The sequence below is a fragment of the Setaria viridis genome, chromosome 9, assembly GCF_005286985.2.
Source record: "Setaria viridis chromosome 9, Setaria_viridis_v4.0, whole genome shotgun sequence".
In the NCBI taxonomy this organism is placed as follows: Eukaryota; Viridiplantae; Streptophyta; class Magnoliopsida; order Poales; family Poaceae; genus Setaria; species Setaria viridis.
In genome coordinates this window covers 41,171,090-41,195,844 of record NC_048271.2, presented here as the reverse complement: position 1 = coordinate 41,195,844, position 24,755 = coordinate 41,171,090, and the positions used below count along the sequence as shown (strand labels likewise).

At 43.8% G+C, this 24,755-nt stretch overlaps 3 protein-coding genes, 1 non-coding gene and 1 pseudogene across 4 annotated transcripts; 1 reads left to right on the top strand and 4 right to left on the bottom strand.

The window, feature by feature from the left end:
* Positions 1-485: 485 nt before the first annotated feature.
* On the bottom strand, positions 486-3,582 carry LOC117835665 (MOB kinase activator-like 1A; annotated as a pseudogene).
* A 1,615-nt stretch (positions 3,583-5,197) lies between these two features.
* On the bottom strand, positions 5,198-8,276 carry LOC117835928 (MOB kinase activator-like 1A). Its single transcript, XM_034715261.2, has 7 exons — positions 8,118-8,276; positions 7,970-8,018; positions 7,252-7,360; positions 6,954-7,047; positions 6,702-6,835; positions 6,435-6,598; positions 5,198-5,500 (listed from the first exon to the last, which is right to left on the bottom strand). Exons 1-7 carry the CDS (start codon positions 8,141-8,143, stop codon positions 5,426-5,428), a joined length of 651 nt encoding a protein of 216 aa, XP_034571152.1. The 5' UTR covers positions 8,144-8,276; the 3' UTR covers positions 5,198-5,425.
* Positions 8,277-10,155: 1,879 nt separating this feature from the next.
* On the top strand, positions 10,156-10,228 carry TRNAK-CUU (transfer RNA lysine (anticodon CUU)). Its single transcript has one exon. It is a non-coding gene; the product is annotated as a tRNA-Lys (tRNA).
* A 1,008-nt stretch (positions 10,229-11,236) lies between these two features.
* On the bottom strand, positions 11,237-13,639 carry LOC117835927 (transcription factor MYB1). The gene is made up of 3 exons (XM_034715259.2): positions 13,249-13,639; positions 12,796-12,925; positions 11,237-12,014 (listed from the first exon to the last, which is right to left on the bottom strand). The coding sequence occupies exons 1-3, from the start codon at positions 13,379-13,381 to the stop codon at positions 11,480-11,482; spliced, it is 798 nt and encodes a 265-aa protein (XP_034571150.1). The 5' UTR covers positions 13,382-13,639; the 3' UTR covers positions 11,237-11,479.
* A 135-nt stretch (positions 13,640-13,774) lies between these two features.
* On the bottom strand, positions 13,775-17,468 carry LOC117835926 (exocyst complex component SEC15A). The gene is made up of 3 exons (XM_034715258.2): positions 17,268-17,468; positions 17,076-17,176; positions 13,775-16,343 (listed from the first exon to the last, which is right to left on the bottom strand). The coding sequence occupies exon 3, from the start codon at positions 16,334-16,336 to the stop codon at positions 13,967-13,969; it is 2,370 nt and encodes a 789-aa protein (XP_034571149.1). The 5' UTR covers positions 16,337-16,343; positions 17,076-17,176; positions 17,268-17,468; the 3' UTR covers positions 13,775-13,966.
* Positions 17,469-24,755: the final 7,287 nt, after the last annotated feature.

Here is a 24,755-nt window from a genome sequence, read left to right as displayed (position 1 = left end):
GAGTATATCCTAGTAGTTCTTAGTAACACAACCCGTGATTGCCAGATTGGATTAACCAACATCGACTGCTATCTGCTAATAGTTACTTGTTCATCGATGCTCACCTCAATCAGAAGTTCTAGCGAACAAAAAACTTTAATTGCCACATGACATGCTACAACCTACAGGACCCACATTGTTGTCCAAATGTGGCAAAATTCCGCCCTAAACCATTAGCACAACCGTCAGAATATGGTCGGAACTGACGTCATCTGAAACTAGATATGATCCACGGACCACGGAGATCCACTGCAGTTAACAGCAGCACCTAGCAATAAACATAACCGAGGCACCCAGCTGATACTGATGCGGATCAAACAACACTCCATTTTCACCAAACAAGTTCCAAAATGTATATGGAGATGTTACATCCGAAATTATTGAATTAAACGGGAGAGGAAAAACTCTCTCAGCACTTGTCCTCATCAAAGTCGTCTCTCTCTGGTTTAGCGCCCATGCATTATGGTCTCGATCAGCTCGTTGAGGGGAGCCAGCTCTACCCTGTCGATCAGCTGGAATTCCTGCACGACAATAGAAGTTACATTAACAACATTTGCAGGATTGCATTTTCTTCACATGAAGATTTTCAGTACTGCATAGCTGCATTACAGCAATGTTCATTCATTTCCCTACTAAAAAATCCACTAATCAGGACGAATAACGAATGTCAGGCACTTAGTTCATTCCATCTAGTGTTGTACAAAATGTCATCATTATAAGGAAGGCATTCGACAAATCGAATGATCTTTCCTTTTTATAGGTAATTAGTCGAATGCTACTAGTATCACCCTGAACAAGTCTTTGCGTGCTAAATGGTCCATCACAGATAAAAATGTGACAAAAGTAGTACTGGAAGGTGCAATTTCAGGTAGATCAAGAATTACCTGTGTGAAGAACGTGAAGTGCTTGAAGTAAGTATTGAGATGCTTCACTTCTTCGAGGTTCGAGTGGTAGATGTGCGCATACACCCTGAAGAGGCGCTTCAAGATTGTCTTGACGATATCACGGAAGTTGGGAGGGAAAGGAGCCCCTGTATGTTGGCATCACAATTTTCAACCAAAAACATATGATGTATCAGACTATAAAGACCCAACTCAATGTGCAGTTTTCGGTGTTGTGTGCTTTACGACGAACAAGAGCAAGTTACCAAAATGTTGAGGGAATATGGCCCCATCGTCGAGCTGGGCTTCTATCCAGTCCATCAGGTACTACGTACTTTGGTGCAGACACCGCAATGGGCATCTTGATCTTGACTCCATCAGCCCACCTGTACTCATACCTATGGAGATTTCATTTTCACGATCAGACAGTTTGCAGTGTGACACTTCCTTGTATGACAGTCTGACAGATAGGATTATCTGTCTGATGTTATTTGTAGGAACGAAGAACTAGAGGAAAGATAGTGTACTTTGGTCCGGCAGACATGGTCGGGCATGTAGCTGGAGTGCAGACCTCCATCAGGGTGCTGTACAGAATGTTCACGCTATTGAAGAAGTCGACAGCTGCCATCCATAACAACACAAGCACTGCAAGTTAGTAATAATACGTACACTACAAACTGGAGTGCCCATCAATAACACACATCACTAATAAAGCGCTGCCAACAAGAGCAATCCATCATAGCAAAGGCACAGTCTCGTGTTCGTTAAAAAAAAAAGCACAGCCATAGACAGAAGATTGCCGTCAACGTCTTGTTCCTAATATTACCGTGAAAAGACAAACAGGGTTCTGAATTTCTGAACATGGAGATCTAGGATTTACTGTGGACAGCCAGCCATTCGTTCAGGTTCTCCCCAATAGGCAGACGGACGGCCTCTCCCAGGTCACCCTGGCCGAGAGTGGTGTCAATGTACCTCTTCAACTGCAGACCCTGGAAACAGTCACGGACTTTCAGCTGATAAGAATGGAGAACAAAGATAGAAAACAACGTGATGCAGGCCAAGATCCAGAGCATCGTTGTTTCTCATTACTCTTTTTTGTTAGCTTTGCAGTAAGAGTTTTTGCGTTGCAAGAAAAGCTAGACAAGACAAAACGCTAAAAAAAAAGCTGCAGCGTTTCAGTTGCTAGTGAAAAGGCCATTTGGAACAGCGGATTCCATACTCCAACTGATTTCACAGCATATATAGCACCAGTGTTTAGATCGAGTTCAGTCGCTAGCTAGCTAATTTCTCAATGCTTGTGTGGCTCCCTCTCTCATGCTCTCGTAGAGGTTTGCTGGGGAATAGCTAGCAGAGCTGACGAATTAATAAAGCAAATGTATACGAATAACAATTAATTAACAGCAGGCAAAAATATCATCACTTGACCCTGTAAAACAGCGTTGCTGAGAGAGTTTTTGCGTTCCAAGAAAGCTAGCTAATGCGTTTCAAGGATACAGCCCTTGCCTGACAAGATAAAAAGGCTAAAAGAAAAGCTGCACGGTTTCAGTTGCTAGTGAAAAGGCCATTTGGATCAGTGGATTCCATCTCCAACTAATTTACCAGGATAGATCAAGTTCAGTGTCTAGAGCTAATCTCTAAATGGTTGTGCTCCCTCTCCTACTACTCGAGATAGCGTAGCTAATAAATTAATAAAGCAAATATATACTGGTAACAATTAACATCAGGCAAGATATCATCATTTGAGCCTAGCTCAACATTCACAAACTGCTCGCGTACTTGTATTTCTATAACCAGAATTGTCTCCAGCACGCATGCTTTTATCTGTATTTCAGTGCATGCAGTTCTTCCTTTGGAAAGATCAAATAATTCTTAGGAAAACATAGACAAGTGTGCGTTCCAAGTAATTCTCGTGCGACATATGATAAAGCTCATACTAGAGACATATGATAAGAGAATTCAGAAGTACCTTGCTCCCGAACGGTGCGCTCTTCTTTGGCTTGAAGGTCCTCTGGATCGTCCTGCAAGTGCGATCCATCGTCAGAGACCGTTACCCAAGAGAGACAGAACACTAGACATCAGGATAGAGAGAGAGAGAGAGAGAGAGAGAGCGACCTGCGGCTGCCAGGGGCAAGGACGAAGCTCATCTTCTGCTCCGATTCAACACTCGCCCAGGCAGTAGTGAGTTAGTGACAGTGTCTGATGAGCCCAAGCTCTGAGCCCCCTGCCTATTTGTACACCCGTGCACACAGGGGGGTGACATACACGGATACGGTCACCATCATCGATATCTCTCGAGAAAGAGAGAAAACAAGAGTGAGAGCGAGCCGTGCTGGCGGTGACGCAGGCGCCTTGCCTCGTAAGCTGCATGTACGGGGCGTTTTTCAGTTTCACCCGCACCGACCGCGCCCCGCGCTGCGTTTGCGTCGGGGCATGCGGACCTCGGCCACCCATTGCTGGCTTTCAACCACACAGCACACTGTCAGTGTCAGGTTCTTATCAGTTATGACACACGAACCCTAGGTACTGTAGCCGATAAAACTTGGCGGTCAGGGTCTCTAGTATCAACACCGGCTACACCCGAAAAGGGTACATGGACATGACATTTTATATACGTTATGTTCCGAACATACGGTATTGAAACGGTAGAAAATAGATAGGACATTCGTACAATACGACACTGGAGTACTTTTCATGCACGTATTTCCTAAAATAGGCACATCGAAAGAAGGAATTTGGCTCTATTGAGAGTAGCTTAGTTTTGCGGATGGTAACGGTGGAGATGACCGGTCGAAGGGCGCATATACATTTAAGAGGTAAAACGTCATCTAATTTTGTTTCTTTCGCACACGTAAGGAAACGATTCTATTTACTGGTAGAGGATTAAGAGATTAGATAAGTACAATAACAGTGAGACTAATTTTGCGAACCGTCAACATGAATTCTGCGAACGGGCCAATAACAGTGAGAAAAAAAGTAACGATGATGATAGTTGATAAGATGGTTACAAATGGTGTTTATGACCAAATATTGATAAAAATGCATTTAGAAGGTAAATGGCACATTTCTTTATTTCACAAAGGAGGACACAAGTGAAAAAAAATTCAATTTATTGGCATGGAATAAAAGAGAAGGTGATAAGAGGAGTAGAAAACCGAAATTCTAGTCCATCAGGCAGACGCCAATATAAATGGTGATGTTTCTAAGATACCAAATGGCCCAGCAAGCAATGATAACTATTTCCCTGGAAATACAAGGGGCAATTCAAAATCTACTAGTGAAAAGGAAACAAGATGAGTAGAACTGAAATTTTTGTCTGAGTCTATCGATGGTAACCGCCAATATGAATCTACAATTGGGACAATGGGTCTGTTTGGCACAATTGCATCTCCAAGATTTAGGTTGGATCTGTATCTTGTCGACTAAATTATAGTGGTTTAAATATTTATATTTTGTTCTAATAATTATAAAAAAGATTCATCTAAATGCTCTCGACATACCTCCAGCTCCGAATTTATGTTTTTTGTTTTTGAAGCTGGAGCTCTACCAAACTAGACCAATAATATCAAGGTAAGTAGTAAATTAAGGTGAAGATAGTCAATAGGATTATCACGATTGCGCTTATAACCTACAGAGAGAACGAGGGGCCGTGCACATGTCCAAAATCATCCTATTTTTCATGACTAGTGGGTGTAACAAAATACACAAACCCTTGTTCGCAGTAACAACACCCAAGTTTTCATCAGCTAAAAGCGACTGTGTTAGTTTACAAGAGATGGTGTGCCATGGTGCCATTTGTGAGAGGTAGGTGAAAATGGCGGCATCATGTTCTCCGCGTCGACAAAAACTAGAGGCATGGTAGCCGATGAAACGTGATGGTAAGTGTCTCTTTTTGATGGCAGTGCAACACCGGCTAACAGAAAGGGTAGAAGAATACGACATGTTTACGGGAGACATACGATGTGTTACAGGCATCTGATCAAACCCTTGAACCGAGAGCTAGGGCAGAAAACAGATAGGGCATCCATATAAATAAGACATTTGCAATGGTGCTTATATCATCGTCCAAAATCATCACATTTTTCATGACCGGTGGGTGTAGCAGGCCGTAGTAGGTCCTTGATCAAATCATCATAGTTCTTAGCAACAACACTCAAGTTTTTATCAGCTAAAACCGACTGCTAGTTCTTTGACGCTCGCAGGGTGTTGCCACTAGCGCCAGGCAGCTTCGCTCATCCAAAATTGGGCTAAATTCAGGCCCAAACCGTTAGCCCAACAACGGTCAGAATCAGGCAGGTCGTCTGAAACTATATACACGATCCACCAAGACCCACTGCAGTTAGCAGCAGCAACTACGAAACACATCTGACTTGCAAACTGCTAGCCTATGCTTCCAAAATGTAAATGGAGTTGTTCCATCCGGAATGATCAAAATAAACAGGAGAGACAGAAAAGAAAAAGGAAAAAAAAATCTATCCACACTTGGCCTCATCAAACTTCTCTCTGGTTTAGCACCCAAGTATTATGGGGTCAATCAACTCGCTGAGAGGAGCCAGCTCTACTCTGTCGATCAGCCGGAATTCCTGCGGGACGAAAAGGAGTTACATTAATTTGCCATAACAACATTATTAGCAAGATTGCATTTTTTTTGTCAGATGAAGATTTTCAGTATTGCATAACTGCATTACAGCAATATATACTCAACCCCTATTAAACAATCCACTAATCTCAGACGAACTAACTAATGTTTAATATGAGCTGTCAGGCACTCAGTTCAGTTTAGTGGTGGACAGCAGATCATCATTATAATAAGGAAGGCATGCAACAAATCCAATGTTCTTTTTTGCAAATTAATCGAATGTTAGTGTGTCCCAGGAACAAGTCTTTGCGTGCTGAATGATGCACCACAACTGCTAAAGCAACAAGCTAAAACAAGAGGGCAAAGGTATTTGAACACGATAGAATCGCTGCACCACAAGGCAACTCTCCCTTCTCTCGTAACTCATGGAAAGATGGTTTGCAACGTGCTGTTCAGTGCTAGCCGCAAACTAGAACAGATTTGGTTTGCTGCCAAGCTAAATTTTTTTAGCTTTGATGAGAGACAAAGTCAACAGGTGAAAGCTATCTATTTGGAATATATGCCAAAGCAGTCTATGAAAACCTGAGCTGGATGCATGATATATAAGCATTGGTAATGATACAATCAACAAAGCAAGAATGTTGAAAAGAGCCAGGTTACCATAAGCTGGACAACGTAACAAGTCTAGCACATTGTATGGAAAGTACAACCCACAAATCTCTTCTTGGGATGTAAATTCTGTAATAATTATTATAAGAGCCTACTAGGGTGAAAGTAATTAAGAACAAATAAATAAGAAAGATGGCTATTTTGCTTGAGTTGAGGGGTAAAAGCGATTTGCTATGTTTATTTTTGGTTTTGCCTAGAGAAAATGAACTTTACTACTTTATTTTATCAGTTACCCTGGAAATGTGACAAAAATTTGGATCAAGAATTACCAATGTGAAGAGCGTGAAGTGCTTGAAGCAAGTATTGAGATGCGCCTCTTCCTGGAGCTTCATAATAATCTGAAAGTGCGAAAGGTATATGTGCGCATACACCCTGAAGAGGCGCTTGAAGATCGTCTTGACGACGTCACGGAAGTTAGGAGGAAAAGGAGTCCCTATGGTGTCAGAAATTGGAACCAAAACACAAGATCAGGCTAGAACGCCCCAAATCAAAGTGCAGTTTCAAGTGTTCTACTTTGCAACGAACAAAAAAGTTACCAAGCTTCTGAGGAAATATATTTTCATCGTCGAGTTGGGCTTCTATCCAATCCATCAGGTACTCCACGTATTTTGGCGCAGACACCTCGATAGGCCTCTTGATCTTGACTCCATCAGCCCACCTATACTCATACCTGCAAAGATTTCATTTTCATCAGAGAGTTTGCAATGCGATACTTCATAAATGGTAGGTCCATTCTTAAATTAGCAGTTTGGCTGTATTTGTAGCTACGAAGAAGAAAGATACTGTACTTTGGTCCGGCTGACATAGTCGGGCAGGTAGCTGGCGTGCAAAACTCCATCAGGGTGCCGTACAGAATGTTTACTTGGTTGAAGAAGTCAACAGCTGCCATCACAAAAGAAGCACGAGGAAGTTAGTTAATACTCTACAAACTATATTATATCACAAAGAAGAACAGTTCAGGTTCAGTATGGTTCTGCCACAGAACATGACCATCAATGGCTATTATATCGGTCTTGCTGTAAAAACAGGGGACCTGAAGTTGTAAAAAAGCCAAGGTGGATTAAAAAGTAAGGATGAAGGATTTACTGTTGACGGCCAGCCACTCGTTGAGGTCCTCCCCGATGGGCAGACGGACCGCCTCGCGGAGGTTGCCGCTGCCGAGAGTGGCGTCGATGTGCCTTTTCAGCTGCATGCCCTGCAAACAGTCAGAAACTTTCAGATTCAGAGTTAATTCACCATGCAGATAGATGCAGAGCTTATACTAATATCAGGATAACAGCTTGATGCAGCTAAGTTCCAGAGAGGTTTCTTGGGGGTTTTTTTTTCATAACTGGGACCCTGAATTTTGTCCCACAAGTGATCCTACTTTTTGGTAGCTGGCTCCAATTTAGCCCCTGTAACAGCCAGTTTAGAGAGAGGTTTGGCGTTTGGAGAAAGCGAGCTAAATGCCGACAAGGAATCAACGCCGACTGACGAAACAATAGGGTGGACGATTTCAGTTCCCGGTAAAAGGCCATTTACAGAGGTATAACAGAAGAACAAGAATCGAGATAAAACTGCAGTGGACGAATCTCCAACAAGCTGATTTGTCAGAAGAGCAGGAATGTTTGGATCGAGTTCAGTAGGTAGCTGTACGAATAGAATAGGCAAGAACACTCTCTGTTTGATGCAACGATGATGATGTGCTCAAAGCTTCTCTCAACTCTGTCTTTGCAGATCGATCACAGCTTCGTAGTTGCGTACGAATTCGGGGTGGGAGGAACAAAAGGCTCATGATAAGAAAACTGTGGCGCGGAGTTCGTACCTTGTTCCCTGACGGCGCGCTCTTCTTGGGCCTGAAGGTCCTCTGGTTCCTGCATGCACAGTCATCCCTCGTCAGGCGCAATCAGCATTCAGCAACCAGAGAGAGAGAGAGAGAGGGAGAGAGAGAGAGAGAGTTGTTATCTTCTAACCTGCTGCCGCGGGCGAAGAAGCTCATCTTGTCCTCGGATCCTCCGGGGTCAGGAGCCACCGCCGGAGAAGCAGCGACAGCGGCTGCCGCTGAGCAGAAGCTGAGCCGGCGAAGGCGAAGAAAAGAAGAAAGGAGTTGCAGGGTTTAGCGGTGTGGGTGGGCGGGCGGGCGATAAACATATAGAATCCTGAATCCTCCTGTTGGATCCTCTGGCGGGGGAGGGAGGGTTACGTACACGGATATGGTCGCCGTCGACAGCGAGGGAGAGAAGCAGAGAGAGAAACGGGGAGAAAGAGAGGGAGATGGCCAGGCTGGCGGTGACGGAGAGCGACCGGTGCGGGCGCCAACCCCTCGCCTGCTGGCTCTGCCTTGCCTGGCAAGCCGCTTCCGTTTCCAGACCACTCCGCCACCCGCGCCGTGTGCGCTGGGCGTGATCATGCGTGGGCTGGGCTGTGGGCCGCTCACCAAGCCGCCGCCCGCTGTTCTGTTGCACCTTGATGGCGATGTACAGCTATGGTATACACCATGCATGATGCTCTACAAGTGGTATGCACTCCGATAGACTAATCGCTGGCGGAGACCGCGCATCAAGGGTCATGAGTCATGACGGCGATTATCTCTCTGAGCTGGAGGCTGGGTGGCGTATACGCATGTTTCCTTTCCGTCTCCCAAGACCCTTTTGGTCTGCCTGCAGAAGAAATCGTTTAGCCCACTAATGACGGCGGGCGATTATATGAAACAGATATTTGAAAGTTTCCTAGATTTCCTCCTGATGTTTCAAAATCGTTCGACGGCTTAAAGTTGACTGTAAAAGTTATTTAATCACCTGTTGCTGGATTCGCACTTGATCCAGCTATCTAGCAGCCAAATCTTTTCTTACTCAAGAAAATTGAACGTACCTGTGAGAGCCAAGCATTATGCATGGCTCCGATGTTGTGATAGTTGGGTTAAAAAAAAAACTGCGTGATTACCGTGCCTCTGACTAATTAATTTTTGCCACAAAATAGGATGGCGTGGCAAATCACGGATAATATCTCGCAATCCGACATTAGGATACTTCCGAAGAAGAAACGGTATAGGAAAACAAGGCAAATCTTGTCAAATTATGATCTATATCATCATTACACTAACCACCACTTTTTCCGTCAGAACTCAATCAATCAATTTATATTCAGAAAACGGAGTAGATGGCGATGTCGGCCCAGGGCATGCACTACGGCCATTGCTTTTCTTGGTTGATCGGTCATATACAAAGAAATCCAAAGCTCACAAACCAATCGACCAACTATGCTTTTTGCAGCAGCCAGGGTGCTTAATCTTTAATTTACAGATACATTTGCGCTTTTCTGATGATTGGAACCGGGTTCACCAGGCTGTCACCACAATGATGATCGCCCATCCATGCATCTTTAGCTTCTCTGCAGCTGCCCAACGATTTGGAAGCGTACTGAGTAGTCAGTGACTGGGATTTCATTCCTGTTTGTCCATTAACAGGGATCTAATAATCAAGATCATTGGGCTGTGAAAGAAACTGGAAGCTACATGCATGGGTTCAGCTCCTATGTTGAGGTCCATTTCAGAAGACATCTTACAGTGCAGTGTACCAGTATTAGTATGGCGACGTACGTGCATGATGATAAACCGGCCGGAAAGGGACAATCAGCACTCTTAATTAGCTAGTATGATCCCATGTTGAAAGGAATGGGATTTTTGGGAATGATAGATGATGATGTTGCCTGATACGTAGAACAGAGGCAGCAGTGCCAATCAGCCGAGCTGGATGGCAACATTGACCTGCTAGCTGCCCTTTGCGCTCTCTTCTTGGAAGTTCCTCCTGTCCGGCGGCGATTCCGTTTCGCTTTTCTCGGCCGGGTGGTTCAGCAGTGTGGCTGACCCCCATACTTTTCCTGGGCTGCTATTCTTCTCGTTAGGCCCAATAGAGCACACCTTCATGGTGCAACCTGGGAGTGTGAGCTTATTCGCACGTGCTGAAGAACATATTTTAGTAAAGATAATTCTTTACCAATTTCACACAACAGGCCCGTCTAGCTCAGTTGGTAGAGCGCAAGGCTCTTAACCTTGTGGTCGTGGGTTCGAGCCCCACGGTGGGCGGTTTGTGTGTTATCTTTTTTTCCCCATCTGAGAGATTCTTCTGCGGAGACCCCAGCAAGCATTCAGAGTTTTTTTAGTCTCATTTTAAATGAGCCAAATGGGAAAACACCTTTTGCTTTGTTTAAAAGGTTTATATTGAAATTATGCCTCCGGCGGAAGTTTGAAGAACCAAATTGATCATTCCTTCTAACATATGTGAAAAAGGAAGATACATCCAAACCATCTAATAATCTATTTCTTATATACTGTGAAGAGTATATCCCAACATTGCAAGATAGAAGGCCTATTTTCAGCTATAAATCTTCTAATATCCTCTTCATTTTTTGTGATAAGCAAAGTGGTCTAAACATGTATGTTTAATCCAACGTAATGACACAATTGCCCAACCTAATACCCTGGCTGAATGTATCCAGAGCTATACCAAACAACGCCACATTTTTTGACCAAATCCTCCCACACTGTTAACAAGTAATCTGACGTACTGTTTCAGGCATGGGCCTTTTGTCATAGCAGGGCAAATTGTGTTTCTATAAGATTTATAGATCAATTTATATTTGATAGAAGACACGGACAAACCCCACACAATAACAAAGGCCATGTGAAAGTCAAACAGTACGAGCCTACATGGGCCTTGCAGACAAACCATTTGTCATATATGCTATCGAAGTTTCAGTTGTACTTTTTTTGGAAAAACAGTTTCAGTTGTACTGAGTATCACTGTAGAGATGTATGGGGCTAAAGATCTGTCCCGTCCTAGAAATGTTAGATTAGATATTACTGCCACCGAGCTGGCTGCTATTTTTTTTATTCCAAGCCTGAGCGTTCTGTTTGGATCCAGGACTAAACTTTACTCATCTAAAAATTAGTCCATAATGATCCAAGCACCGGGGCTAAACGTGGGTTACAAATTAGCCAACCCACTAACTAAAATTTAGTTCATTAGCCCTTCAAACCCAGCTAATGAGGACTAATTTTAGACAAGGATGGCAAAAGACCGAAAATACCCTCTACTAAAACGTTACCATTTTCTCTCATAAATCCCCTAAGGATAGAATGGACTCTTAGCAACAAATGGGCTAAAAATTAGTTCCGACTCCAAACAAGACAGAGCTAATTTTAGCTTAAAGTTTAGTTTTAGTCCATCGCCCTTAATTTGTACAGGCGATCGATGACGTGAACTGATCGAGCCACCATAACCGGTCTTCCACTGATGAGTGATAACCAACGTTCATGCAACCTTGGAATGATCCATCAAAACCATGCAAACTCGTGAAGGTTGCCGTCACCTCCGGGCCCCAGCAGCAGCGCCTCCAGATCGTCAACCTCGTCGCCGTCGAACCGGTCGCCCGGCCCCACGCCGCCACCGACCTCGCCGCGCCACGGGCTCAGGAAACCCAGCTCACCCATGTCGAAGTCGAGGTCGATCGACAGCTCATCCTCCGGGAGAAAATCCAGCTGCTTCTGCTGCACCTCCACGGCCGGCGCCGGCGCCGCCTCGTCGGCTGCTTGCTCCTCACGAACGCCGTCGTCGCCGACCGCGGTCTCCGACGGACAGCCGTGGCTCGCGGGCGCGGCGGGCTGCACCTGCACCACCGGCAGCCTGGCGGTGCACCGCAGCGCCTTGCTCCGGACCGCCACCGGGCTTGCCTCCTGCTCCGGCGCGGCTTGGTTATCTTCTTTGGAGCGGCCGCTGTTCCTGAGCACCTTCTTGCCTAGCGTCGTGTTCCAGTAGTTCTTGATTTCATTGTCTGTTCGCCCCGGTAGCCGCCCGGCGATCAGCGACCACCTGCACCTCCGGCGACCATGAATGAACGGATTAGAAACAGGAACATTTTTTGGTCACTGAATTATATGCACATATCAATCAGATCAAGCACGTTCATCCTGTCATAATCGGATGCACTGACAGCACCGAACAAGTTGCGCTGTGCGTTTCCATTTGCGAATCCAGTGAAAGCCTTTGGATTTTTTCAGTTTCAGGGATACATCAGTTGGGAAGTGGTTGCGTGCGTGTGTGCTCTTTCAAGGGTGGTGAGGGAGTGTGTCATTTTTCGCATGCTTTATTTAGGGAGCTTTTCTATCTGTCGTCATCAACTTTGCTGACCAATGCAAGTAACAAACTCTTTCAGCCCCCCAGAGGATAGAGAGGCACCACACTGACAACAGAATGTGTACTTGTTATTCTAGGGAGAGCCGAATTGGCAAGGGGGTGTTGACAGGTTCGCAAAAAGGTGGACGTAGTGGTTATGATAACCGGAGACGATTAGCCGCTACACTTTTGTGCTCACCAACTTTGTTCGATCAGATCAGTACGACAAGGAAAAGAATTCCAACAAAAAGTTTTAGCATGCTACTACAGTGTTTGTGTTCAGGAATATCGATCATAGTTACCCTTCTGTGTGTGGCCGCTATGCTCTAAACCAAAAATTTAATTGTCAAGTTATCGAAATGCAAATGGGGAAATGTGCAAAATCTGGATGAGTGACATCAATTGGAACAGAATCACAGATAAACTGGTGGATGTAAGGGATTTTCTTTTAAAGAAAAAAAATTGCATGGGCGCCTACCTGTTGCCGAGGAGCCTGTGGAGCCTGATGATGAGCTCCTCCTCATCCTCGGAGATGTTGCCTCGCTTGATGCCCGGGCGCAGGTAGTTGAGCCACCGCAGCCGGCAGCTCTTCCCACACCGCTTCAGCCCTGAAACAGCCAGTGAACTCGTGTTAATTGGCATAGCATGCATTTGCACTGCAATTTTCTGTTTTTTTATCATTTTAGTGAATGGTTAAGTGTGATCCTAAGAAGTGATCAATCCACACGGAGACGACATGAAAAAACTGAACTGAAACTGAAACAACTTAATGAGAATTTCAACAGGCAAAAGGATGAGGAGAACGAGTTCAAGGACTGGACCAAATCGCAGCAGTTTGGTAAACCAATTTTCTGTACTGGAGTGATCCATAATAGCTCTAATCGTTTGTTTCCAGAGTGAAGAGAAAGCAAGAGAGAGGAGTGACACTAACCAGCTCTTCTGGGGAGGCTTCCCCATTTGCCCTCTCCATGCTTCTGGATGTAGGAGACGAGGATGCCATCCTCCATTGCTGTCCAAGCTCCTCTGTTCATCCCCTCCTTGGAGCAGGACGGCTTCCTCCCCATCTCTCTCTCTCTCTCTCTCTCTCTCTCTCTCTCTGAGAACAACTTCTGTGGCCTCCGTAGTAACAGTAGGTAGAATATATAAGACTCCAAAGGACACAAGGCACTTGAAGGTTATATGGGGATTATGCTCTGTAATTGCCACTAAGATCTGAATTAAGCCAAGTGTACAACTGTCCATATTCCATGCACATTATTTTTCCTGGCCACATTGTTTTATGGAACTACCCCTCAAAACGGGTCACTTGTGCTTTTGCTTATGTAGGCACAGCTGATCGGATGCTTGTTATAGCAGCATGCATATTCTGATCGGACGGCACAAAGCTTCCCTTTGCAGTTTTTGAGAGATCAATGGCAACATCAACAAAAGATCTTATCAACATTCAACACTTGCACTATAGGAATTTGACCCCTTATTTGGGAGTACTAGACATAATTTACAAATTGTCAACGTTTGAACTATATAACTGACCTACCTTGTATTGTATCCATTGGAAAGTAAGAAGGAAGTCGCACAAGAGCTTTAACAACACCTAAAAAGTGGACACTAGCACCAGCAACTTATTTGCGAATGCAACACCCCTAATCTTAGCTAAAATCCTTAAGCCTTCTCTTCAAAACGTCCATGGATTTCTTACGAGCATTCTGCTTCACGTTGCGGTTTGAAAGGCTCCCAAACAGACTATCTGCAGAATCCTTGTACTTGTCACAAACTATTGCCACCTTCTTGTAGTCCAGTGATCCGTAGTTCCTCTGCCTTATAACTGGATTCATGAAATTCTCAGGTTGGCTACTGAGCAGGAGATTGACAAGCTGCCTAATTTCAACCAAACAATCTCTGAAAGTTGTTTCTTTGCCCAAATCTGACAGCCCTGTGCTGTCAAATTTCTCATCTGCAAATGCCTCCAATAGCTTCAAGTCAATATCAAGTCCTAAAACTGCATTGACAGTGAACCTTTTCACACCATCGTTTAGAAGTGTTGTCATGATAGAGTCCGAGATGTGGCTCATTGCACCAGAAACCACCTTGTATAGAGCTTCCAATGGTAGAATCTCCTGGGCTGTTGATACTAGCGTTTCGAGATAGATCAGGACCTCATTCATGTAGTCATTCGCATCATCTGGGGCTTCCTCCGTGATCCAGTTAACATTTTCCAAAAGCACCATGAACTCGTCAACCTTGAAATTGGCCAGGTTTATTAGAGAATTATACACTGCATTCTGTGAGGCTTTTAGCACGGCTCGAGCAGTCAAACCAGAATGAGACCTCTCAGCAACGCGCTTGGGAATGCCGCACAAATGGGCAGAGTGCAAGAGGTACATATCACACGCTTGCTCAAGAACAGATATATTTCCAGCAAGTTGCATCATCTGTGACATGGCGAGCGAGCGAGCATATATCATGTTCAGAAGACTGTCGTTCAATACCTCAATCAACAGCCTGTCTAGGAATACTTTCACCACATCAAAGATGTTCATGAGACCACCATATGACAAGTAACTGACAGAATCCTCGATGAAGGACCGGACAATACGACAGACCTCTGGAACAGAAGAGGAGAATGGTGCCACATATGGAAAATCAGGGATTGCATCGTCGTGTTCCAGATGAAATGCTGTCACATTCATGTTATATTCATATTCCTTCTTTATAACCATCTGCTCATACGAGTCATTAGTGAGGATGTCATCCATCTGCTTTCGACACTCAAGAAGAAGCAATTGGTGGTATCTGTCCCTGCTTTTCTCAAGAACCTCAATCAACTGTGTGACTTGATAACCGTACTTGTTCACAGCTGCACCTAGAAGAGTGACATAGTCTTTAATAAGGAGGAAGTGGCTGGCTGTACGCATACGTGAGAACTGCTCCTCCAATATAGATGTTATCTTGGCAATAGCTGTCTCCCATGTTGTTTCCACTTGGCTCTCAGACAACAATCCATCGGCAGTTCGAAGAACACGTTCTTCAACGATAAAAAATCCAGCTACCTGAGCAAGAAAGGGTTGATGGGACTCCAGGAAGGGCTGCGAAGTGGAAATCTGCATGTCCAAGTTGAGTTGCATAAGCCTGTTCTTGTAGTAATAGTCTCTGAACTTCTCCCCTATACCAAGACATATGTGCATGTGATGCGCCCGGTACACTGGTGTGAGATCAAAATCTAATGCTGATTCTTCTTCTGTATTCTCCAGATTTAAGGAATACAGATGCTCATCTGGTCCAGCATGGCTGTGCCCTTCAGCTTCTCTCTGTCGGGCTCGCATTTCCTCATCTTTCTGGCGCGCTAAGGAAGCCTGGCTTATTGAGACCTGGCCAATCTGCTTGGCCATTCTTCTGATATGAACAAGCCAATCATTGAACTCGCCACAAACTTTCTTCTCAATGTGCAGCTTTATCAACGGTATCTGTCTCGCCACCACCTTTTTAAGAAGCTTCAAAGGAATACTTTGCAAGTAGCCCTTCTGGATCAGGTCTAACGTCTTCAGTGCAGGATGAAACTTAGCTTCCGCAATATAATTGTTGCATGTCATGCACAAGCTGAAGACCTCGACACATATCTTTAGTGTTGTTATGGCCTCCCCTACGTTTTTCTTAACAGAATATAACTCGAGAAGTTCATCAAGCTTAAGCAGTAGGGAAGTAGAAGCCTCTTGCAGGTGAGAATTCTCACCAGAGAGCATGCCCTTTAGCTCCTCAGCGTCGACCAACACACCTCGTAGTTCATCGACAGCAACGATGAAATCCTCATAGTGAAGTCTACATAGCTCTTCGATTTCAACTTCCTTCTTCTTCACAATGCTTCTAAGGTTATTCATGAGAGCTTCAGGTTTCCCAGATTCGAATGAATGACGAATGACGGGACCCAAATCCTCACCATTTGCAATAAATGCAGCAATGCCCAAACCAAGACCTCCATCTCCACTTTCCACTACAGTCCTCTTCTTTGGTGGAGCAGACATTGTTCAACTGTAAAAAAAGAGCAAACAGTCGTTTAAAAAAAAAAGAGCAAACAGGTATATAATTTCAGTGCAGATGTAACAACTCAGAATAGGTAGCGTCACAGTTTATAAAACGATTTGCTAAAAAAATAATTCATAAGACAGTTCACACTTCCGTCAAATAAAGAATGCTTGGGACACCCGACAACTACACAAGAGCTTACTTTGTTCCAGTTCTCTCGGTGGACACAACCAGTGGCAACGGCAGATCGGGTTGGCTTGTGAACAATTAAGGGTATATTGGGTATTGACTTAGTTAAAATAGCCCTTTTGTAACACAAACAAAAATAAACTGAACTTTCCATACATTCCCTTTTGTAATCATTTAAATATATTATAGCAGTTATATTATTAACCAACTTACTCTGTATCCTGATATTAAAAGATAATGAATTAAGCAATTGTTCATAGAAAGACATTTATGATAGACGGTGCTGGAAAGGGAATCACTAAAGCAACAGAGTGTGTCAAGCTAAAAAAAAAACTTCTTCCAGAGAAAGAAGCAGGGCGATATCAATTTGCTAGCCGTCTGCTTAGATGTACCACGGAGTAACTACCTCTAACATGAAAGGCAATTATCAACTCTGACAGACTGAAGAAGGAAGGAATAATCGTACGAACCACAACTAGAAGAGACGCCCAAAAATTATTAGCGTCAGAAACTCAGCATCACGATGGGGGTAGAGAACGAAAATCTTACGGTGCGATAACGCCCGGCCTTCGCCGCAGGATCCCGGAGTCTTCTCTGTTCAGAGCATAGAGCAGCGCTGCAACGAACCACGCATTGCCACCACCACCACGCTGCGATGTTAAAAACAGCAGCACCATCAGAACAGCGGGTGAGCCGACGGCCGCGGGAAATCGGATTGGCTCCAAGAACCGGCCTGATTACCGGAATCGAGGCTACCGCCGGACTCGATCGGCCGCGCCGGCGCCAGGGTCCGCCGAGGAGGAGGCGATGCCGGAAGGAATCGAAGTGGAACGAATCCTTGGGGATGAAAGGAACGGAGAGAGAGAGAGAGAGAGAGAGAGAGAGAGAGAGAGGGAGGGAGGGATGGGCGGTTTTCCATTTGTGAGGCCGAAGAAGGCGTGGATGGATCCACGAGACGCGCGCGCGCCCCGCTTACCAATTCCCCGCCCTCCTTTTTCCTTCCACAATGCCAGACAGAGATCGACGGAGCATGAAGTAGGATGTCCCTACCACATGATCTCCATTTTTAGCACGTCCCTACGTGAAAAAGTGTTAGGATTTAATAATCTCAGATTTGTAAATCGTATATCCATTTTATTTTATGATCTGTTTGTAGTTTGTACCATTCTGATCCTTATATTTGTAACAACAACATAAGATTCATATATGGTATATTTTTGCCATAAATTTTTGGAAGAGATAAAAATTACCTACGTTCGAATTAAAAAAATCCTAGACCAAGCCAATTAAAATACTCAAGTGGTTTGTCAAAGTTACCTACAACTAAAAATATAAAACATCTACTATTCAACTTAATTGTCCTGCCCCCTTTAAACGCATTTCACCGCTATTGAAGCAACTCATACTCACATGCATGCAGCAGTCCTAGGTGATCTTTTTTTAAAAAAATAAAGTTCATAAGCAGTTACTCCCTTAAAATCTCCCTAATTCCAATTTTATAAGTCGTTTTGACATGTTAAGATTCAAAAATTTTGCTATACACCTGTACATACTGTATATCTAGGTGCATAGCATGATAGCAAAAACTATATGTTGGGGATAGATCTCACACGCAGTGGCAATGGCTAAATAGTACTGAGAGCCTAAATGTAACAGGCTAACTGCTCAGGAGAAATATGGCCGAAACAAGAGCATGACACACAATATTTAAATTCATCACTGAATAAATTTCGGTAGTTTCAATATTCCACATTATGCTACATAATGTAGTATGCATCTTTCTTTCGATCAAGCTTCAGCAACGACTCTCCAAGATGCTCGGTGTACCTCCAATAGCTCTGATAGTTCTTAGGCTCGGGGGCTAAGCGCTACTCGGAATATCTCCAGTGGCTCAGCTAGATTCCAAGCTTGGGGGCTAAGCGTCACATAACTACTCAACGTGGCTTCTACGGCTCACCTGGCGCATAAGCTCGGGAGCTGGATGCCGCAATACAACTCGGATGATGACTTGTGTGAAGACTAAAGACTCTCGGATTGATTATTTAATCATTCCAAACCTTGGGGGCTGATAAGCTACATCCAACAGTTGATTTTTTTTCAAGATGAAAGAAAAAGATTCAAGATTTTATTGACCCTCAACCTAATTCTTTGATTCAACCTAAGGCTCAGGGGCTACTCCATATGGAGCGAGACTTCCGCCACCCTTCATATCATATTCCAAAGATGAAGATTACAAAATCAAGACGATCAAGAGCTTGAGCACACTATAATCTCATGGCAGCTTTGAAAAGCTTTGAAAATTCAGCCAAACAAAGTACTTGAGAAGCACTAAAACTACTTGGCGAGAAGCACTAAAACAAAGTACTTGAGAAGCATTCGACTATGAAGCGCTCGGGGGCTTGTTGGGGATAGATCCTCAGTACCCGCAAGGAAGGAAGAAGATGGGCTCCTACTAGGATGTCTCTGTACTCCTACTATGACTTATACCATGTAATCCTACTAGAACTCCTACCTTGTAACCCACTAGTAATCCCACCCCCTAGAATATATAAAGGAGGGTAGGGGTTCCTAGATCGGCAAGCGAAGATCTCATAGAACCACAACAGAGGACCAAATTCTCAACACCAAACAACACCCAAGCGCAGGGTGTAATATACAACACTCCAAACAGGACATAGGGTATTACGCTACTCCGGCGGCCCGAACTTGTATAAATCTGTGTCTTGTGTCCTCGCTTTTACCTTCGAATTCTAGGTCCGACGATTCCCGCCCAATCAATCTACTACCTCGGGATACCTCTCGGTCGGTTGCCGGGTATAAAACACCGACACTCGCTTTTACCTTCGAGTTCCATGTCTGACGATTCCCCACCAACCAATCTACTACCTCGGGATACCTCTCGGTTTATTGGGTATAAAACACCGACACTATAGCTTTAAAAGTTTTAAATTGCCTTCATTTACAATATCCCCCTCCATATCTAATTAAAGTAGGGTGCTTGCATGCAACTAAATTGAACGGCATGTCAGCATGCAGATGGGGATAGATCGTAGAGGTATTTTTGACCATTCACAGCTCAAAAACATCCCTGCAAACTCAAAAGATGGCTATACCATAGGAAAATTTTGAACGATGAACGATGAAACTAGTTATATTCTGGTGTGGAGAGTATAATACAATAAAAGTATTTTTACTCCAAATTACTATTCATTTTAGCTTTTCTAAATACATAACTTTTGATATGCAATATAATATGTCTAGATACATAGCAAAAATTTTATATTTAGAAAAATCAAAATGAATAGTAGTAATTTGGGATAGAGGGAGTAATAGTTTTCATTGAAAATGTTGTTCAGACATAATCAGATGAGATCTTGTTTTGAAGTACTCATCACACGAAGCACACTGGTACTATCGGTCTTAAATTTAGATGCTCGATTTTAACAAACTACGCCCGATTTGCATACAACGGCACACTGGTACCATCTGGTTTGTCCTTCCGAATCTTGGGAGAGAACGAACAAAGCACACTAGCTAGACTGGGCCTCCAAGTTTCCGGCCCATTCAGCTGGCACCGCCCACAATATCTGGTTGCAGTTCAGTGCTTCAACGTTTACCACTGTCGTGGATTGACGAAACTGGATATGTGCAACAGCGCGCGCAAAGTGAGTATGACAAGTTGGGAACAAGGTAAAAGCTTGCGATCGACGTGATATCGTAGAGAGTTTAGGAGCATTTTGCATGTTTGATGTTTCCATCTTTTTTCTTTGTGATGGTTGGCATTTACTCCCTTCGTTCCAAATTACTATTCAGTTTTTCTAGATACAGCTTTTCTAGGTAGATATAAATTATATCTAGATGTATAGTAAAAATTATGTACCTATCAAAATGAATAGTAATTTCAGATGGAGGAAGTAATATTGAGTGTCAAGGAGGTTGTTTGTCGTAGAAACATCATAGAAGAAGAGATCACGGCACCATCTTTTGCCCTGCTTCCCCAAAACGAAAAGAAGAAGCGAGGCAGAGCAAAAAATGAAAAGCTTAATTGAGATTCTTGCGGGGCCGTCTGTCCTTGAGCTAACGGCGGATCGGATCGGATGGCAATCATGGCTTGGAGCTTGAGAGTCAATAATCCTATCATCCACTGGATCGCGCGCCGCCACTTTAATTCCTCCAGAAAAGGGCCCTCTCATTCTCCTCAGCACAGCATCTCCTCCTCCCTCTCTCCTCTATCTGACCTTCAACGCTGTACTTATGTTAACCCGGCCAGTAGGGCCTGCCTGGGCTGAAGCATGCCTATGTATACAAATAAAAATTAAGGTCTAACAGCGACATTGTTTATAGCAAAGCAACCGATGGAATTGGATGCGAGCAAGCAACACCAAGTGAAAGGGAAAACTGACAAATCATCCTGACTACCAAAACTTAATTTTTTTTCCGTTTTCTATATACTGTTAACTACTATGATATCCTTGCTTTGAACTTCCAATATGTATTAATCGACGGTCAGATTTTGGTCAATGGATTAGCTCTATCCCTAACATGCCTTGGTCAAGTTGAAGGCCCCAATTTTTTTTAAAAAAAATTCCAGTTGATGCATTCCCTTTTCCCCACTGGTAACTGCACATCACTTTCATGTTCACAAACTCCATAAACCAACGAATGACAAGTGGTTCGCTTTGGGATCAATCCAAGATGCATTTGTTTAGTGAAACAACTTTTTTTGCGACGAATCTATGGGAAACACTTCATGCACCAGATATAAAGTACCACAGATTTTGTGAGCAGGAAAAATATTAGAACACGCAGAAAGTCATTGTTGATGAGCAAAATTGGCAGGATCTGGACAGATCGGTCACTAAATTGGTCAAACCGGTCTGACTAAAGTCTCCAAAATGTAAATTGGACTTTACCATTGGGTTGATCTCATCGAGTAGATCAAAATGCATATGTAGAACGTTCGATTTGAGTTCGGAAGAGAGAGTTATGATCTTGGAAAGGTCTGCACCCAGGAAAACCGGTTTGATCTGTATAGTCCAAGTTAGGAGTTGTATTTTGACACAAAATTTGTTAGGGTTTCGACTCCTAACGAGGAAAGACCTCCCCTCCCTATAAATATAAAGGGCTATGGTCGATTGAGGGCATCCAATCGATCAAAAACATTATCAATCTACTATTTTGCCTTTTTATCTTTTCTCTTTGCCCTCGCTTTTCCAATCCCCATTTGCTATTCTTCCTTCGTCTCTACGACGTCTAAGGATGTTCTAGGTGGCCTGCCGATCCTAGATAAACCCAAGGTGTGCCTGCCCTGACGGGGTCCCTCCCTCCCGAGCGTTCGTTGATTTCTACGCCGGGCTCACCGGCGAAACCGATCTGACCAGCCTACCATATTGGTCTGACTGGCCCGCGCAGAGGAAGGAGCCCCTCCGCGCGCTGCACGTTCGCGTTCGTGTGTTGGTTCGATTTTAGCGCCAGTCATCCTTCTCCTTTACAAATTGAGCGGACATTATAGGGGAAAAATATAGACATTGAGGTCACATGAATATCCACAAACATAAACATAATCCTTTCTATCTATCAAATAAATTGGCTAGACGATCGATTTTGCATTCCCTCGAGAAGCAATTGGAGACTTTCCCGGCATCGTTGAAATTCCGTTAGCAACAACCAGTGACTTGTTTCACGGATAAACATTTTTTAAACCCAATTTTTTTTCACGGATAAATATATTATTTCTTGTGATTGGTACTATGTTAGCTGATCATATTACTATTTTATCCGCAATGTCATCGCGTTTAGATTTTCTTTGGATAGTCAACAACTAGACGAAATCACCCATTCTAACAGCAAATATTCCTTAAAAGAAAAGGAATGCCAATCATGACAGTTTGATCTCGAGACCTGATGCATTATTGAGCTAGTTACTGCATATTTGCCTGTGAGTTGAGCATTTGTGATAAACAAATGATAAGAACATCAAAAGGTAAAATAAGACCTGTAGCTAAGTAAGTGGAGCTCGCAGCTACTGCAGGATAGTGTAATAGAAGAAATGAAACCACTGTCATGTTCCTATCAGGACATCGCATCACGGGATGATGCTGGATCTGGGCTCTATTGGCACCAAGTTGATATAAACAATAATGTAAGTTTATTTTGGAAAGGCTCCTTACAAACGTCAAATATATATAAAATTGTTGTGCACTTTACATTTCAAAATTAAGATATCTTGTTGCGGAGTGGAGACTGCTCCAGTACAGTTAACATATACTGTACTACCGTCTACAATGCTTAGGATAGGTGTACAATGGGATCTCACTGCAATCATAAGATCAATCCTCCTCTTTCCTTTAAGGAAAACAAACCTATACGCTACTCCAATTAAAGTCTTGAACATAACACAATCGTGGTTATCCAGTACTCCAATAAAAGATATCACAATAGGGCCCTACTGGTAAGAGATAATATTTAGAAATGATCATTTTCCCGCAAACCCAGCATATTCTTGGAGAAGGATTGATGTTTAAAGGCACAAGTTCACTTGTTTTTACAGCTGTGGTCGGTCAGATTTAATTCCATTTTCCGTGTGCTCTGCAATTTTCAGAATTAATTCTCTAAAACCATACTACTTATTTCATGAAAACACTGGTAGGAGGATGATTTGCAAATGCACTAGACATATTGGCAGTTAAAAATGCTTCTCCCAAAGAATGTTTTCAGATATCCATATCCATGCCATGCACGCCATGTTTCAGAGAGAAAGGCGACGCGATCTTTTGAAGGCAGGTGGGGGACTTGAGGAGGAGGGACAGGGACACGCACCGGAAACAGGAAGATGACCTCGTGCAGCCATCGGTATCTTGCAGTGGGCGGAGCACAAGAGCGGTCAAAAAAGGCTTGGCATGCTCCCTTCCTTTTGGTCACGAGATACCGGTCAAGTGCAGCATGATTGGAACCGGGGAGGCCTGCCAGATAAAGATCTCTTTTTTCCCGGTGATCGTAACTTTCTGCTGTGGTAATGCGATTGGCTGAGCATGCTTTCTAGGCTTCTTAGTATTTCCTTGAAATCATGGAAGCTCCTCTCTACTCATAGATTCTATGGATGGATTTCTTGAAGCAAAGATGCCATCTTCCTCCCGAGGTCAAAAATAAGTTTGTTCAGTTAATGAAACTTTCATGACAATTTTCAGTGACAAAAGTGCTGAATACAAGAAGTAAAGCTCTGGTAGCCAAATACTCCAGTATTGCCTGCCCTGCCCGAAGGATCTTGCACTCCACTTTGATCTTCCTATGGCTCGTTTGTTTCCAAGTGGGTGCCAGAAGAAAGATCCCGGTTTGCCTCAGGGATTTCGGCAGTTTCAAAGGACTCGATGCTTGTGCATAGAATCCAGACCGTTCTTTTTTTTTTTTACAGGGCCGTACTTTTCACAGGCGAATCTTATGGAAAACCCTACGTCGACTTTAGCAGGGACCAGGGAGGCGCCTGCTACGACAAACATGCCCTCGCCATAAAAGGAGCGACGAAAAAGCGCTTTGCATTTTCCCTGCCCCTCTGACTGCAAAAAAATTTTCACGGCAGATCCAAATTCCAAAGAGCTGCTGCAATCATCATCCAGTGCCGGATTTTTGCAGAAAGAGAGCGCTGGAAAGAGGCAAAATGGTGGCGTAGCAGTACCAGGGGAAGGCATTCGCAGATTCAGGCGAGCGAGCCTGACGAGAGAAAGGCAAGCAGGGCAGCGTGGAAAACAAGGAGGGAAAAGGCAATTCGTCCCAGGCAAAAGCAGCTTGCTCAATCATGGAAAGCGCCAGCAGATTCTATGCATGAGCTCGCAAAAGATCGTTGCTTTATCTGGCAGAGCGTAAAGCAGAGATGAAATCAAGGAGAATTTTTCAAACTCTGCTTCGAACATCACAGAGTTCTCTTGGATTTGGGGGCCCATGATGGCATGGCATCCTCCTCCTCTGGCCCTGAATTCGGTTATCCATCCATAACAAAAAAGAAACTTTGTTTTCTTCCGGCGTTTTTTTTGAAACATGCCAAGATAATAAAGGTCCGGTTTGGGAGGAGGTCGCTAAAATTTAGCCATGGACTAAATTTTAGCCCCTCAAATAGAGTGCTAAACTTAAGCTTTTTAGGTATTTGGATGAAGAGCTAAAATTTAGCACCTGTTGCACAAAATGACTACTCTATCCCTCCACAGATGCCCCTCCCCCTCCATTCCTTTATGCAAG